Source organism: Melozone crissalis, unplaced genomic scaffold (assembly GCF_028551555.1).
Source record: "Melozone crissalis strain CALT ecotype California unplaced genomic scaffold, PUWL_Pcris_2 ptg000019l_1, whole genome shotgun sequence".
In the NCBI taxonomy this organism is placed as follows: Eukaryota; Metazoa; Chordata; class Aves; order Passeriformes; family Passerellidae; genus Melozone; species Melozone crissalis.
In genome coordinates, this window is record NW_026535797.1 from 7,329,521 (window position 1) to 7,347,427 (window position 17,907).

The 17,907-nt window shown below is 40.9% G+C and overlaps 1 protein-coding gene across 1 annotated transcript in view; it reads left to right on the forward strand.

Moving 5' to 3' along the window:
- Positions 1–17,907, forward strand: part of GFRA1 (GDNF family receptor alpha 1) — a 131,995-nt gene that overhangs the window by 69,891 nt on the left and 44,197 nt on the right. The window contains exon 4 of the mRNA XM_054277326.1: positions 13,007–13,346. Within this exon, the coding sequence (XP_054133301.1) occupies positions 13,007–13,346 (340 nt within the window). The remainder of the gene's footprint in view (positions 1–13,006; positions 13,347–17,907) is intronic.

Consider the following 17,907-nt stretch of genomic DNA (forward strand, 5'->3'; position numbering starts at 1 on the left):
CTAATCAGGTATATAAACAAATCCATTTGTGTTTTAGATGAGGATGAAGAAACGAGTATATAAAAACAAAGAGCAAATATGTGTGGAATGGTGTTGATCTCCAGTCTCCAACAGGGCTAAGAAACTCCTCATCGGCCTGTTTGTGAGGGACATTGACTCCAAGCAGTTCAACTATCTCTCATCATTTTCCTAGCAGAGTTACTGAATCAATCCTTCGAGAGAGAGAGTAGGACAAGACTGGGAAGCTGACGGTTACCAGAGTTTTCTGCTCAGTTTGCGAAGCATTGAGGTTTGCAGGCAGCAATTAGCGATGCAGAGGTTCTGCACCCACAGCCCCAGTGACTCAGGCAGAGCTGCAGTCGTGAACCAGAGCTGTGTTTGGGCAAGGAGGGGCAGAGCTGCAGTCCCCATGTCCCCATTTCACAGAGTGACCAGCGGGCAGTGTCCTGTGTGGCGCTGTTGGGCTCCTGGGAGCTGCCCTGCTGCTGCTGCTGCCTCTGCAGCACTGCGCTGGCTGCACCCTCAGGGAGGGAATGTGTTAAAACATTAACAGTGTTAATACTAATGTTGTCTTGAAATGGGTTCTTTACTTACCAAGACATGTTCAACATAATTTGCCTGTTTGGAAGGCATACATCACTAGTCAATTACTATTTCAAACCCATCCATTTTAGTCAATACTGTGCAAGCATCCTAGCAGGATGTGAGTTGGGATCTCAATCTCGAGATAGGAATTCCTGGCAGCAGTAATACTTTTTACCTGATCAGGCAGGAGTATGAATGTTGAAAAAAAGAATTTTAAAAAAGTGTTGTAATTTTGATTACAGGAGCATTATACACTCTTGATTCCTCTCTTATCCATGTCCCTCCCGTGTCTCTTGGACAGTGCTGCTGGTGCTGTATAATTATTATTCTCCACTGCAGAATTGGCTGCATTTCAGTGGTGTGCATGTGTGTGAAGTGACTCTGAATAAAATAGTCTATTTAAATGTAAATAGTGTTGTCATTCTACTTAGTGAGGCTCACTCCTCGCTAATTAGGAAGACATTCATTTGACTTAAGTATTTGAACACCAAAATAATCAATTTTTTTATAACACTGCTTTTCTCTTCCAACTGTGTTTACTTCTGTCTTGTGTACCTGTGCGTTAACATATTTGCAAACGTGTATGCCAAATAAAAACCAATATATTCTATATGTATTTTAGAGTTTAAAATGGAGCCTAAGTAATTGGTAGCTGATGCCCAGGTCACTACAGCACCCAATCAAATGCTTAGTTGATTTAAATGGGTTTCAAAGACAAGAAAAATTTGGGCATAAAATCTGGATTCAGAGTTTTTTGAAGTAAATGGAAGTCAAAATATTATGTTCAGTGTAGGGGCAGCACTTCAAAAAAGAGACACACATGCTGTTAAATGTAGTTAACAAGTCAAAATAATTTTATTTCCTCTTTGCCTTTTATCAGAAAGAAACACATTTTTATATTTGGAAAAAAAAAGAGAGATTGGCCATTTATGAGAGCTAAGGAAAGGTAACCAAGCTAGCTCAGGAGGGGGATCTGTGGGGAACAGTGGGAAGCCAAGAACACTGAAGACAAAACAGAAATGAGTTTTTTGTCTATTGTCACGTGTTGGATGTGGCATAAATGAAAGTGACAGGTGATTTAGATTAGACAGTAGGCAGTGATCTAATTGTTAGTGAGGTGTAATCTATTAAATATCATAATGATCTCAGGTTAACAAACCCCCAGTTGCACTCTAGGTAAGTGACATATACACAGCTGATACCTTCCTTTTGTACTGCTTTATCTTCTGGGCACACAGTAGGATGGGGACCATCATAAGCATTATTAACTCTCCAGGGCAGTATCATTGAAGTGACTTATTTCCAAAGTATCTTGTTTCCCTGGATCCATTAGGTACACCTGCCCCAGTGCACACATCTCCCTGTCACTGGCTCTGGGCTCAGAGTGGGACCTCAGATGGAGTGACTGAAACTCACATAAGCAAATCCATGAACAAAAAGGTACCACTGCTGTCCTCTTCACACCGTGGTGTGAATATTTGTATTCAACAGGATTTCACTGGGACCAACTGATAGGGAAAAGAGGAGCAGCTGGTGGTGGATTAATGGAATGAGGCTCATATTGTTTGGTCGATGGGCCAGATAATTGCCCCGAATGGTTTTCACTGGCAGCAGGGGAAGGGGGGCTGAGCTGGTGCCTCCCCAGCTGCTGTGGGTTTTGCTGTTCTCTGTCTCTATTGCTCTCTCCATGCCATGATGGCACCCTCTGCCCCACCCCTGCTGCTCTGCTGTCACTAGCTGAGCATCTGCCCTGTGTCTGTCACTGCTGCTTTCACTGGGCTTTGGCCTCTTCTCTCTCTTGTGCTGGTGGACTTTTGTCATGACCAGTGAGACATCTGTGATTCTCCCATCTAGGAACACTGGAGCTTTCCTCTTGTTATTCTGGACAGATCTGTCCCTTTCTCAGCCTGTAAGTGTTCTCTGAGTTATCCCATCAGCTGCTCTTGTCAGAGTGGATTCACAGTCACCTCTCCAGCCCACTGTCCTTTCTCAGTTTCCTTCTGAAAGAGGAACACTGCAGAATAAGCAGGATACTTTTTCTACTAAGGTTTTATATACTTTGACTTTTTTTTTTTTTGCGGTTATAGCCATCAAGAGCAAGCTGCTGTCAAAGATAAGCTAATATATACTCCTGCAGCAGGCAGTCAATGTGTGCAAACCATCCCTACCTACACTGCTATTGCTTGAGGCTGGAGTAAGCTATGCTTCAGCAACTCTTGAATTAACAGGTTTTGTCTGTCTGTAGCAATCTCCTGAGTACAACTTGTACAGAAATTCTTGGTCAATGATTTGGGTTTGTTTTTTTTTTTGGTTTTTTTTTTTTTGTTGTTGTTTTTTTTTTGTTGCAACCTCTTGTTTTGTTTTTTTCTTTCCCAAATCTGCGAATCAATAGCACGAGTTTGGATATCCAGAAAATGTATTTGGGTTGTGAAGAAAGAATATGAGGGGTACTAACTTAGAAGACAAGTAATGGGAGAATGAGAGTCTTCAAGAAATTAAAAAGCCATTGTTAAGAGGAAAGGAGTAAATTTAGGAAGAAAACAGGGGAATTATGTTGCAGAAAGTGCTTGATAACATACCATAAAAAAATTTTAATGGGATGCATTGGGAATACTGAAAAGCTGTTCAGAGAGGCTGTGGAGTTACTGAAAAAACCTTGTGATTCTGATATCAGATATGAATACTTGCTTAATCACAAGTATGACCTTGTATTTCTAGAATTTCCTTTCTGCCCTGACAAGGTTTCCTTCCTTGTCATCTCCTTTCTCTGCTTCAGCCTAAATGCTGCAAAATCTGGGGGGCTTTGGGCAGACTTAGCTGAGAGGTACATAAAAGTATACCTCTACTGATGAAGAAATTCTTGGCATGTAGGTGAAACATTAAAATATGTGTTGGAAATGAAAAAATGTTGAACCTCAAAACAGGCACTGTCTTTGCATTGGATAGCAAATATTATGGCTGAGACTGAATTAGGACAAGATGCAGAAAATTAATAACAATTCGGTAATATTTTGCAAGATCAAAACCATATAGCCAGTTTATTAAATAGTTCTAAAAATTCTTGTTAGTATTTCAAAATCCAGTTAAAGTTCTGAAGTTTTTCTGAAAAAGGTTTGGATGTTTTGCTTGATCCGTCATGAAAGTTTGTTTCTTCTTAAATTTTTTTCCTCCTTCCATCAGACTTAATGTTTATATTACACTGAGTTCAAGTATCTCAGGATCAGCCTTAAATGAGACACAAACATTTGGATTTTTTCTCAAGCTCTTGTGAAATGACACATGAAACCAAATAGTACTGAAACATTCTAGTACATACATCTGTGTACAAATGTGTCTGTATGCATCCATGTGAGGAAGACCTAGGCCATTTTAAAGTAAGAATATTTTGTGCAGTCAGTACATGTAATTGCAGAACTCCTCTGATTCTGGTCCACTAATGTAAAGAAAGCAAAATCTCATGTCGAATTTAGTTTCACCAAGTGTTAGATATTGTGGTTAGAGAAAACCAAGCCAAAAACCAAGCCAGAAACCATTGCTTGTCTGGAATCTGTGGTTATTTCAGGTTTGGATGTCATAGATAAGAGCATATCTGGCCCCTTTGCTGTAGCTGGCAGGGCTTCAGGAGTAAAGCAGTTGTGAGCGAGCAGAGAAGGGACTTTGGAATTTCCTGCACTCCTGCTGTGTGGATTCAAACTCTAAGTTTAAATAATGGATGAAGCTAAGATTATTATAATTGATCATTGTATGATTTATATGGAGTAATTATAACTAGGTTGAGGAAGAATTTTCAAAAGCTAGTTTCCTGGTAGCCTCAGTCATTAAATAACAGTGTGCTGCCAAAACAAAAATTAGGTGGGAACGTAGCCACAGAGTTGAGAATGTCTGTCCTCCACCTGATTTATGACTGCTCTGATGATGACACTATCAGTGGTATTTTCCTGTTACGAGCAGTAAGAGCTGTTTCAATTGTTTTTCTTATCTTTCTAACTGAGCTTCACATTGTTTTAAGTGTAGTCAGGCATAATAACTGGAAAACTGTAAAAATCTAATGCATAACAAAACGAAAAGGTGTAAGAGGTTGAAAAGGTTAATTAAAAGTGTAATGATTGCATTTACTGAGACAGTCCAATTAATCACTTTATTCCAGTGATCATGTGATACAGAAACCATTGCTCCAGAAAACTGATTCCTACTGCTGAGATACATGGTCTGAGTTCATTTAAATGTGGTTTTTTTTCTATAAATGGAAATTTAACTTTTTATTTTAAACTGCTTTTATTTATTTGAAATTATTTAAGTAGTTGCTAATGTTTAACCCTGTGTCCCCACATAATACACTCTTCCAGCCATGCTCCCTCTGAACAGGATGGGAGCATTGCCCCCTTGATACTTGCAGTCTTACAGCCCCATGGGAGGTTTGCTTACAGCTTAATGGGCTTGTAGGTATAGAAGAAATGAAGCCCTAGAAATACATCATTATGTAATGTGATCTCTCTGAAACAGTGTATGTGACCAACAAAGTGAATTCTCAAGTGTCAACAAGCACAGCTAAATGTGGGTTTTACCACGTCAACTGGAAAATAAAAGGCAAAAAGAACCTTAAAGGATCAATTACAAGGGTTATAACCTTGTATTATCTGATTTGCTGTGATATTCACACAAGCTTTATTGGAATGGAACATAAATTTGAAAAATAGTGAGATTAGAAAGGATTGCAGTGCTAGAGCAAAGAGCTCAAAGCTTTCTCCTGGCTTATTTTGCTGGGGCAGCACTTTAGAGGGAGCCCATTATAAGCAGGAGAATAGTAGTTATGTTAACATGGTAATTAATCAAGTCTGAGGAAAAGAGGAAACAAGTTGTGAATTCAATTCTGTAGTAATAAAAAGAAATGCTGAAAGTTGCCCTGTAAATTGGCATGACTTTGGCAAAACAGTCCCTCACTGTGTCTTGAGAACTTGCGAGCAGTAAATCACTTCTCATGGCAACCGTGTAGGTTTGAATGTTTTCACAGGTTTATTCTCTATTTCCGTGTCTTCTGGTTCTTTCCTAATTCTGTTGACTTAGTATTTAGGTAATAATAAAATACTGAACTGTAGAAGACAAGAGCATATGCAGTAACATGTTTGCACTCTATTTTTAAGGGGAAATTAATTAGAAGAACTCAGCTGAAACTGTGCTGATAGCCTTCCACATCACAAACCCAGCCTCTCAGCACAGAGCATGAATTGTGTGTGAAATGACTGAATCCCTCACAAAAAAAATTGTATGCTGTACATGGCCCCAGTCATGCATAATCCATCCCTGGTGTTAGTGTAGTGTAGATAGGTTAAAATGATCTTTACACCCTAAAACTCTTTAGGGTAGAACTAGAATGGTGCAGTAATGTGAGAAACAGTGGCTGGATCAGTTTGCAACAACTGTAGTTTCTTTGTTTAGCAAGTCTCTGGCTTTATTAATGTGGTTCTGCTTCCTAAGTGAGATGCTTTGGACAGAAGTAACAGTAGCTTTAAAGAGCCAAATTCATAACTTAAATTATTGAAAATTCAGAATAGCTGCAGTGAAGAAAATGACTGTGCTGGCATAAATGTAATGTAGAACTGCTGTCCTCAGTGCCATGTGGAAAATTAGGGACCCTGGCATAACCTTTCATGAGATTTGTAACAGAAATGAAAGGTGATAGATCAGGGTATTTGTGAGTGAAGACAGAATTTCAGCAGTGTATGCCACAGTATTGTTAACACTGGGGAGCAAGGTTTCCTCTCCATCTCTGCCCTTGTGGAACTAAAATTTAAACCAGATCACTCTAGGTTTATAAGACTTTCCTCTTACATAACTTGTAATTTGAGCAGATGTCCCTCAGCTAACCCACAGGGCTCAGCCACCTTGGAGTTTTCTGCTCAGCTTTTCCCCATTCCTCCCCAGTAAAGAATTTAAGTGTTAAAGGAAATAGTAAGATATAATTTCCCCCTTTTTAATCAATACATGTGCAGCGTAGGAATTGCAATTTCACTGCAACCTTTATTTGCAGTGTCTGTGAAATGCACTAGGTAATGGTTAACTAAAGCAGGATCTAAGTCAGAATATGGGCAAGAGCTCTGTTGGGTATTAGAGCCCAGATCCAGTGGTGAACTTGGGCAATGAAAAATGCAGCATTTAGAGAGTGTGGCCCCCATTAGTAGAATTAAACTTCCAGGAGCAGACCAAGAGAGAAATGTATCCACCTGAAAGTCAGAAGCTTCTTCTTTGAGGCAATACCTAAAATCCATAGAAGAAACTCAGAATCTTTATAAGGTACACAGAGAAAACAGTTTTAACAACAAGCAAACAAATAAAAAAAGGAACAAGAAACTCTTTACTGTGAGGGTAGCGATGCACTGGAACAGTCTGCAGATTGCCCATGCCTGGAAATATTCAAGACCAGGTTGGATGAAGTTTGAGCAACCTGATCTGGTGAAAGGTGTCTGGAAATACAGAAAGTGAGCTTTGTTGGAAGGCTTTGGGCTGGAGGAGCCAGACTGAGCATCTGCCTACACAGCAGTCAGGGTGTGCTCCGGGGAGCTGCCAGAAATGTCATGGGCACCCAGCACAAGGACTCCTGGTGCTTCAGCCACTAAGGAAGGGATCAGAACAGTCCTTGAGCAAGTGGGGTGTCTCTGCTCTCTGCTCATCTCTGCAGGATTTCAGAAAGCCTGGGAGGGTACCCTTCCTGGGGGTTTGGCAGTACCTTGGTCTGGAAGGAAGGCAAGGGGGTGTGCTGTAGAAAGGGTTATGGATTTTTTGAAGGGGTTAGAAGTAGGGAGTGCGAGTGGGATCATGCCTCTGCAGGCTTGTAGAGTCTTCTTCAGGGAAGGTTTCCAGTCATTGCTCCTGTAAGAGACGAAACTCTCCTTGCTGGGCGCAGGCCAGCAGCCCGCAGTCTGCCTCCCAGTGAGAGCTCTCATTCTTGGGCTGAAGCATCTTGCTCCCTCTTTGTTTTGCAATATGCACCATTTCCTTGTTGAGAACACTCTGCAGTGAGATGGTTTGAGAGCCCTTCTGGGAAATGAGAACAGTATTTCTGAGTCTCTCATTCCACGGAAGGCGTTGAACCAAAGTCTGCAGGATCCCAGCTGATGATTCACCCGTGGAGTCTCGCAGAAACAAACAAAGGCCAGGGTGTGTTGGGAAAGGCTTCAGACACAGCAGTTGTGCATAGCACAGCAGCTGAACACTTCCAAACATAACATGGTAGATGAACTCTTCCAAATCATGCCTGTTGGTTCATGCTAAGCGACGTGATTGTTCCCAATCTCTAAATGACTTGGGCAGGAGACACTGTTTACCTCCTACAGTAAGTTTATGGGGGTGTTCAGAAGAGAATTCTAGAGATCTAGGCAATTTGTGTGGTCAAAGACTTAATGACTAACCAGGAATGTAAAATGTTACAGCTTTGGTCTTAAGAAGCTAAAGTCTCATTTTAGGCAGGTTTGTTTAGATCTTTCTGCTGCTGTAGCTTTGGTTGTACCCCTTTCACAGCATCAGTCCATCTTTGTCACCTGGTGCCATAACTGTAATTTCAACATGAGTCTTGTTGTATGTGGTAGTATTCTGAAAGCTCTGGTCATAGCTGATAATATATTAGCTTTGATTTAAAAACTAAGTCACCTGCTTATTTAGATTATGGAAAAGGTTTGAAATAGGCCAGCTGTTTAGTAAATGCTGAGCAGAAGAGAAGTAGAACTTCAGAATAACACTATCAGTCTCAGGATTTTTTTGGGGATGACTTTTTTTTTTTTTTCCTTTCATTTGGGATTAGAAATAATTTGTTGAGGAAAACAGTAGTTTATTTTAATCCAGATAACAATATTTCCTATGCTTTCCTTACTTTTTAATCTGCTCTTCTTACAAAGCAGAAGTAATTGGTGGACCCCATGGCAGTACTTTTTTTTAAGTGGGATCATGGCCCTCTTCTTAATTTTGGTCAGGTTTTGGTTCCTATATGCCATATTCTGCACCTGTATTGGAGTAGGGCCATACCCATGTGGTCACCTCTATCACTTTGCAATTTTGCCTTCCATCACATTAGCATTTATTGCTCTCTTTACAGCATTCCTTTCACTATATCTACTAGAAAAATCTACTAATGCTAATTACTTGCAAATAGTAATGGTAATTTTAATGACAACCTCAGTAAATTGTTTTTTGTATGCTGTAAGAAAATTGAAAACTAAATGTCCATTTTTCCACTTAATAAGAGTCTTACAGAAGAACTAATATTCCTTGTGCTCCTTCTGTCTGGTGGAAGCACAAGTAAGAATCTCCCAGTACCCATTGAGAATCCTTTTCTGAGTATCATGGGGTTGGTTAGCAGGAGTTGAGGAGACACAGGAGTGGGATGGTGTTCACAGGGGTCTTATGTTGAGGGAAGAGACAAGGATCTGACTCTATGTTTCAGAAGGCTTGATTTATTATTTTATGATATATATTACATTAAAACTGTACTAAAAGAAAAGAAGAAAAGGTTTCATCAGAAGGCTAGCTAAGAATAGAATAGAAAAAAGGAAAGAATGATAACAAAGGCTCTGTCTCAGACTCTGTCCAAGCCTGCTGGGCTGTGATTGACCATTAATTATAAACATCCAAGATGGGCCAATGAAAGATCCGCCTGTTGCATTCCACAGCAGCAGATAATAATTGTTTACATTTTGTTCCTGAGGCCTCTCAGCTTCTCAGGAGGAAAAAATCCAAAGGAAAGGATTTTTCATAAAAAGAGGTCTGCAAGACAGGAGGTAGAAATGAAATAGAAATGGAGGTGCAAGGAAAATAAAAGATGAAGAGGCTGTGAAAGAGGGTGAAGCATGAGGAAGATCAAACAGGGTAGAGGACGCCCTGTTAAGACTCTAGGAGCACCTCTGGATAAAAGACGAGGCTTTTTGGCTCTCTTTTTTTCTGTGGTCTGTGGGAGATGGAGTCCAGGACTGCTGCAGCTCTTGCAGTGTTGGGCCAGGATGGAATGATGCAGGAGGTGGCAAACATCAAAGTGGTTGCACTGCAGTCCAAGGCCTGCTTTTTCACCAGTAGAATTGGTCAGAAAAGGTGCCACACGTGTTCCATGCGCAGTAGAAGGGCTGGGGGTGCAGGTGAAGGCAGGTCAGTGTCAGTGCTCACTGGTCCTGTCCCAGTTTGTGTGAGCTGTGCAGCACCTGCCTGCTGGGACAGGGGCTTTGGGCATCCCAACGCTGCTGCTGTCCCACCAGGGCTCAGCTCCTGGCTCTGCTGGGCTCTGCCATCCCTCTGCCTGCCCCCATCAGGGCAGCATCCCCAGTGCTGATGGGAGGCAGCAGCAGCATCCTGGTGCTTCCAGCTCAGCTCTCCTGGCCCTGTGCTGCAGACAGGACCCAGCGCCTCGCTCACAGCCAGCAGGCACCACTCATCCCCCTGTGAAGTGACTGCCCACGGGTTCTCTGCTGGTTTGGCACAAGTGGAGGGCTCTGTGGTTTGGCAGAGATTTCCCGAATGGGCCCAGGCAGAGTGGGTTTGGGAGAGAGGAAGCTCTGGGTTGGGAAATGGTGCTGAAGAGGAAACTTGACTGGTCGCAGGCTCCTGCCCTGACTGCCCCCAGTCCATATCCTAATGCCCCAAGAGAGGGGAGAACTGAAGAAGGATCTCCTTACACAAACCTTTCTCAAAGGATTCTGGCATGAAAAGTAGCTCTGGATAAGATCCATTTGCTTTTAAAGTAGTCACTACCTGGTAAGAGCCAAACTCCTGCCTGTCTTAATAATTTAAGCTGTGCAGAACAGAAGCTGGGTGAAATTTTGACCTTATAAATTACTGCTGCATAAGTAATCCTCAGGAACACTCCCAGTGTTGTTAACTGTTTGTAGTTACCCCAGGACTTGGGAATAATTCTACACTTTTGCAATAGAAATAAAGCATTAAATATGTTGTAGACTGTCAATTTTGCATTCAAATGTGATTTAAAAGCTTAAGAGAAGTTGGTATTAATGAGAAGAGTTGGTTTAGACAATCTGGTTTAATTCACAAGCAGTTGATGCACCTCTTCTACATTTTTTCTTGCTTTTAAAAGATAAAAATAATTTGTATAATGTTACAAGTATGCCAGAAACAATAGTTAGAGACATATGTATCAAAATAGAAAAGGCAAGGGGCACAATACAGCCAGGGCTGGTTTAAAAAACAAAACCCCCCAAACCAGTCTGTATTCAGAGTTGATGTGTAGAGAAATGTGAGTGTTGGGCAGATATAAATTGAATGACAGGTATGAATATGCATAACTATAGTTTGTGAAGACTTTGCACCTAATTCAACTTTCACCCAAGATAACTCTCACTGCTGTTTGCACTGTCAGTGTCTTGGCTTACGTTCTGCCTTTTAAAAAAGATTGATTAACCTGTCCCTTCTGATTTTTGAGATGCTTGTATTCACAGTGCTTTTTAATTCTGTAGCAGCATATATGAATACTGTAAGCTGAAGTCTTTTCATATTGCAGTACCCCATTCGGAGCTGTTCCACAGAATTTTGTTTTAAATAGCGGAATTCAGCAGTTGACTCCCAGGCACAAATAACCATGTAATTACTCTGCAATCACATAGTAATTAGCATATACTATTCATATATTGCATAATTATATGCCCTGCAGATTACATAGTAATTATATTTGTACTAAACATATAATTCTATATACTGTATAAAAAAAACTTTGAGAGTTCATAGTTAATATTATAGTTGTATGCTAATGTAGTACAACATTTTATATAAAAATGTTATAATTTTATGAGCGGGTTGTGTTTTGGGTGTCTCTTCTGCATCTGGTGTTGCATAATCTGTTATAGGCTGCTATTAAAAGAAATGCTGGGCTCTTAATTTATAGTCAAATGCTGCATATTTACAGTTTTGTAATTTATGAAGATAAGATGCAGAAGTTGCCATTTTGTTGTGCAAGCAGCTGAGATTGGGAAGGACTTGGAGTGTGGTTTTTAAATTACAAAAGTTAAATGTACAAACACACTGAACACAGTAACAGCCCGCTGCTAGAGTGAAACACAAATCTAATGCTCCTTAGCTCTATGTTATTTTGGGGTAGGTAAGATGCATGGGACACTTGCAGGTGATCTATTTGAATAATGGGAAGTGTGTGCAAGGAGCATCCTTGGCACAGTGTGTTCCAACAAATGCAGCACCTCAGTGCAGCATCTCAGCCACGCTGCTCCATACTTTCCTGCTGAGGAAAAAGAGAAAAAGATGAGTGGCAGTGAGTTGTAGAAGGACCTTGGACTGAGTTTCTAGGTAAAGGTGAAAGATCTAGGGAAATAAAGCTTTCTGTAAGACCAATTTAGAGCTTTAGATAATTTAAAATGTTTTATCTTTGGCCAGTCCCCCCAAGAGGTTACAGCAGATTTCAGATATTTGCAAAATGTTTTGTTCAGCTTGCAAATTCTGTAGCAGTGGGAAATTAATGTATTTTCTTGGATCTCTGATGTTGGCATTCCTAACATCCAAAGCAGCATTACAATTATTCTTAATTGAATTTTGCAATCTGATGCCAGTTGCCTTAGTTTTCAAGCAAACCATCTATTGAGTTTTAATATCTGGGTAATGTATTGAGAAATTAAATGTATAATTATAGCCTTAACTTATATCTGAGTTTAATTTTTACTATAATTTCTTGTAGTGTGTATGTGTGTGAGAAAGGGACATCCTTGTTTTAAAATGTTTCTTTCACAGTCACTTTTAATTTTATGTCAGCTTCTTCAAACCTTGTAAAGTTCATAAATTTTCCAGGGTTCGGGTGGCATTTATAGATCTTATAAGAGTATTTTACCTAAGTATGGAACTTGTGGGTGGCCTTAGAGAGCTCCCAGACACGAGGCTACACCTGATTTCCTTCCTATCTGGGTGGGCTGTCCTCAGACCTCAAAAAATGTAGCACTGGGCATGTCTACTTTACTTTCTGCACTATACACGGATCAATTTTAGATGATGTCACCTGGGGTAGGCACAGCATGTCACTGAACTTGTTCAAGGGAAAGAACTGGGAAATGTCAAAGCTTTACAAAACCAGAGTTAGAAGGCCATGTTCTCACTGTGTTCTTATGCCAGATGTGTGCTTTTAGAGAAAGAGAGCTGTTCAGTGAGACCAGGTCTTACCCACTACTCGCCCTGCATGTCTGCTGCGAAGAAGATGAAGTACACCCTGTCCAGAGTGTCATTTATTCTGCCCTCACAACATGCCCGTGCTCTTGTTCACTTGTTCAACCATTACCCCAAGAACCAGAAGGATTGGTCCCAGTTCCTGGCACTGAATGCTTTGTATGTGACAAATAAATGTATTGAGGGTCTCGTTAACGGTGAAATAACCGCAAAGCGCGAAGTGCAAACACGACGCCTTTCTCACTGCTGTTGTGTTGTTTTTTTCTAGTGGAGCCAGTACTCTCGAAGGGGAACAATTGCTTGGATGCAGCCAAAGCTTGCAACCTAAATGACACCTGCAAGAGGTTCAGATCTGCTTACATCACCCCCTGCACCAGCAGCACGTCCAACGAGATCTGCAACAAGAGGAAATGCCACAAGGCGCTGCGGCTGTTCTTCGACAAGGTGCCCCCGAAGCACAGCTACGGGATGCTCTTCTGCTCCTGCCGAGACGTGGCCTGCACGGAGAGGAGGCGCCAGACCATCGTTCCTGTGTGCTCCTATGAGGACAGGGAGAAGCCAAACTGCCTGAATTTGCAAGAGTCCTGCAAGAAGAATTACATCTGCAGGTAAGGTAGCACGCGGCAGGGGAGTGATTAATGAGGTACCAGGGAGAACTTGGTGATGCTGATGGATTTGCCAGGGCTAAGGGTTGGAGTGCTCACTAAGGAAAAGGATGAGTCAGGGGAAAAAAGCAAATGGCTCTGACATCCTTAACAGAGTAACAAAAGCCCTCATTTGCTTACAGTGTGTGCCTTCTCCAAAAGTGGTCACAGCTACTCCCTTGCGTTATGGAGGAGTCTTTAAACCCCCAGTTTAATTTTTACAGGTTTTTGTTGGAAACATTGTGTGTCTCTATGAAATAATGTCTCAGTATGATTTTTATACCCCATTAGAGACCAGGTAAAAATAGAACTTTTTATTACAATGGGATTTATTTTCATTGTCCATGTGAGTACTAATAATTGGGAATAAAAGCTTCATGTTGGACTTTATAAATAGTCACAGTGCACAGACTACTCTCGTGTTTTTAATTCATTGGAAAAAAAGGAGTCCACATTGTAGACAGAATTCCACTATCTTCATAGAGCTGAAAATTGTCTCATCTCCCCTGCCCTGAGCAGAGTGCTGGGCTGATGCAATGAGGGGTCATTGATTCACTGACCTGATTCCCAGCCTCTTTCCCTGGGTGTTCTGGCAGTGCAGAGCCCTGCTGCACGGGACAAGCTGGGTCCTTTCCCCTCCTGGGGTCCCTGCAGGTTCTTACACAGAGCTTACTCCGTGGCATATGGGCCTCCTCTGCTCTCAGGAAACGCTTTGCTCCTGCTTAGCATTGTGTATGTTTATATTGGAGCATTGTTGTGCTAATGTCATATTTATGAAGTCGTGCCCGTTTCTAATGTGTAAATTTCTTGTAGATTATCCAATTCTGTGAATTAGCAAACAAGAGAGATAAACACTATTGTAAAATGTCAAGGACACTGAAGATAAGATCTAAATCTTAATAAGTGCTTACTTATGCTTGGTAAAATATTTACTTTGAAGTTTGTTTATGAGATTTCCACTGCTGGTTTGAAGCTTTTTGCGGTAGCACTTCAGTGCCTGAGTGTTGTTCAGAGGTGAGGAGGTGAGCAGTGCCCTGTCCTCCATGGCTTTGGGGGAATCTGGAGACAGATTTCCTGCTGGCCACAACAGGAGCAGATGTAAATCAGAGCAGTCTGACTTGCATTCAGCACCTTGAGTGCTGATGCTGCTGCAGGTTATGAAAGCTGAGTATGTGTAGCCTTGGAACAATCAATTTTTTATTTCCATGTTGCTCCATTAGTATTTTTGCTTCTATGTGTTGCCTTCCCTATACACAGGTCCTATTAATTAGTAGAATTTACTGTGTTTTCTGCCAAACTGTCAGTGTGTTACAGTGCCAGTGAAATTGGAGAGCTGATTTTATAGAGAGACTTCTCCCTGTTATTTGGGTTGTAGTATTCCGGAATTAACTTGTTGAATTAATGCCATTACTTCTCTCATGATTGTGTTTTTCTTTGGTCAGCTTTGATCTAATGTTGTCTCAGCAGTTAAGTTTTTTATGGCATTTTGTTTAATTTAACTTCATGAGTCTGGTATTGCTCTTTCTCCATTGCAACGTTGCAGGAGAAAGCTTGGTAAAATCTCTGCCTGAAGTTGCAGCCAGCACTGATACAAAAATGGGTTTATTTGTAAATGAACAGTGGCTTCCTTTGCTTTAGGACATCAAAATTAAAAAGTTTTGGCTCTTCCAAGGCTCAGTGAGACCTGACAAGGGAATGGGTGGGCAAATCCCTGCAGGGTGTAGGGCAGACTCAGTATGGGCAGCACTTATGTCCTGTGGAGGTAAATCCAGCTTGGTGCATGTCTGAGAGTCCCCTCACGTTGTGTTACAGCCTCCTGGGCTCTCTGAACTGCTGGTGGTTTGATACCTTCCCTCCCTGCTGTCATGGAGAGGAGGAATTGGCACCAAAGCCGTCCCAGCCTATCAGGCAGTGAAAGACATTTTGTCTCTGTGACTTGTGCATTTAGAGGAAATTGGTGAGATTTGTTCCCCTTGTCCTGCAGGAAAACAGGGACTTGGGCAGGGCAGGAAAGAAATGGGAGATGTCCTTGCTGTTGTAACTTCTGTCACTGATGAATATCAGTCCTTATAGTAATTCCAGATATGTTTAGAATAACTAAAAGCAGTAGTCAGTAGGTGTGTAATTCTGACTCTGATAACTTCTATTTCATTTTGAAATCAGAGAGAATATCTAAATGGCAGAATAATTTGAATATATGGTCTGCCTGCTGTGAAACTAGGTAATTTAGAAACTGTTATTTGCATGCCTATTACACCTGTTAAAGCCTTTTCATAATACTAGGGGTATTATGAACAAGGGGTGCAAGGTCTAAAGGTTTTCTGAAAATATGTTCATAAAATGGTTTATGAATGCTGCTTACTCAGAAATGCAAGATTTGAATCTGCCTGTACTCTGTATAAAATATCAGCTGGGACTGTGTAAAGTATTTAAACACTCAGTTTTGGACACTTTAAAAGCTTTATCCTGGTGTATATATCACCAAATCTGTTCTTGAAGCAGAGTTAAAAGCAGGGAAACAATCTGGCCAAAACTACAGGCACCACTAACATTCCAGAATGCTTTGCTTTTTTATTATTTCTTTATTCAATTCATTAATCTGTTATATAAGAAATTCTCAATCGAGGGATAAAGAGACCTAAAATGTCAGGAAATGCAAATAAGTTCTGACTTATGTAAACAGTCCTAATTTTCAACTTCATCAGAATGCTGAATGGTTCACTTCCATTGTCATTTGTTTGCTGCCTCTGCTTGTACCCCAGTCCTTATCCAGCTTTGAAACAATTGTAGTCTCTCAGGCATGTCTGTCAGTGCTCAGTGAGGAGAAAAACAAAAAAAGAAACCAAAGAAGAAGCCATTAGAGTTCTCTTCTGTTGTGAGCATAAACAAATCTTCTAAGAAAAGTCAGTGTACCATCAAAAACTTTCACCAGTGATGTCCTGGAATAGCACAAACCTCTAAAGAACTTTGTGATCTGATCACTTCAGCTAACAATTACTCTTCAGAAAGCTGACTGGCATGTTTTAAGAATATCATCCTGCTGTAAATGCAGGGCAGGGTGCTTCATATTTGCCACTATCACATTTGACAGTACTGCAAATACTATTTTGCTTGAGTAATGAAAGTGTGAGTCATTAGTTTGGTCTTTTTAATAACCTGTGTCTTGAATTTGCATACTTGGGATTTTTTCTTGGATATGTTCAGAAGACACTGACCAGAATGATAATGATACAGACACATTATTTATTGAAATAATGCTGTCAATCCATTCATGTGCTGCAAAGATCAGAAAAGAAGGGCAGCATCTTTTTGCTAATAAAAAAAACTGTTGGGAGCATGTTTCTTGTCCGTCACAATAATTATACTCCAAATGACTGGTCAGATCATTGAGGTCCATTTTGAAGCTCAAATAGCCCTAAAGTAGTTCTTAACTAATTTCAGAAGACAGTTGTCTTCTTAATTTTTTTGCCTTAATTCTGAAAAAAGTACATATTGCTCTCTGCAGCTGTTTGACACTGAAAAAAATAGAAAAATATGCTTAACATGTTTAAATAACTTCTTCATCTAGGATAGGGGAAGGATAATAATGAAATATCCAATTAGGTTCTAGTACCTGGGTCATCTCCTTGAAAATACAGTGAGAAATGTTTCCAGCACTGTGTGTTCAGAGAGTCAAATCTTTATAAATGTACTTTCATTGGTGTGTTCTTACTTCTTGACCAGTTTTTGGTTACCTGTCCCATACAATCTTAATTTTGTTGCAGCCACCCATTCAACTCTGCATGCAGGATGTCTGATCTGCAGGTATCAGAGCATTCTGTGGGGATATGCAAACATTGTTGTCAGTGCAGAGAAGAATTCATCCACTGGAAATGTTAGAACAGAAGCTCAGCTGCTTGCTGCACTTCCTGAAAACACAGAAACTTGCCAAGGAGATAATTTTCCTTTGTGATATTCTGTTGAACACTTTTAATGATAATTTACTGTGGAAAGGGATTCAGTGTGTCTGTGCTCCTTTTCTGTGAGGGATGTGAAAATCTGCAGGTGCTTTACACCTGGGACCTGTTGGTGAAAGTGTGAGTCCTGTGCGCTGTTCCTGCAGCAGAAGCCACTGCTGACTGCAAACCCTGTCTGCACCCTCGAGCTTCTGCCCTACAGACAGGTCTGTGGTGAGATGTTATAGATGTGCAGGCAACCCTTTTTGTCCTGCTTCAGAATTGCTCTAGGAGGGAGCAATCCTCAGTTCCAGGATTAACAGGGAGCAGTGCACTGGATGGATGTGCAGGAGGAGATGGAAGAGGTGAAAAAGAAATTTGCCCTTTTCTTCACATTTTCTATTCCTTATACTTCTCCTTCATTTTTCTCACTTTTTTCCATTGCTTTTGTCCCCTCCTACCTCATCCCCTTGCTTAGTCTCCTTTCATCTCCTCTTCCCAGATCTTGCTGCAATTATCTGACTTTCGGTGCCTCTGTGACACGTTTGAATTCCATTACAGCCACTTAGGGTGCCTCCTCTCCTCACCTG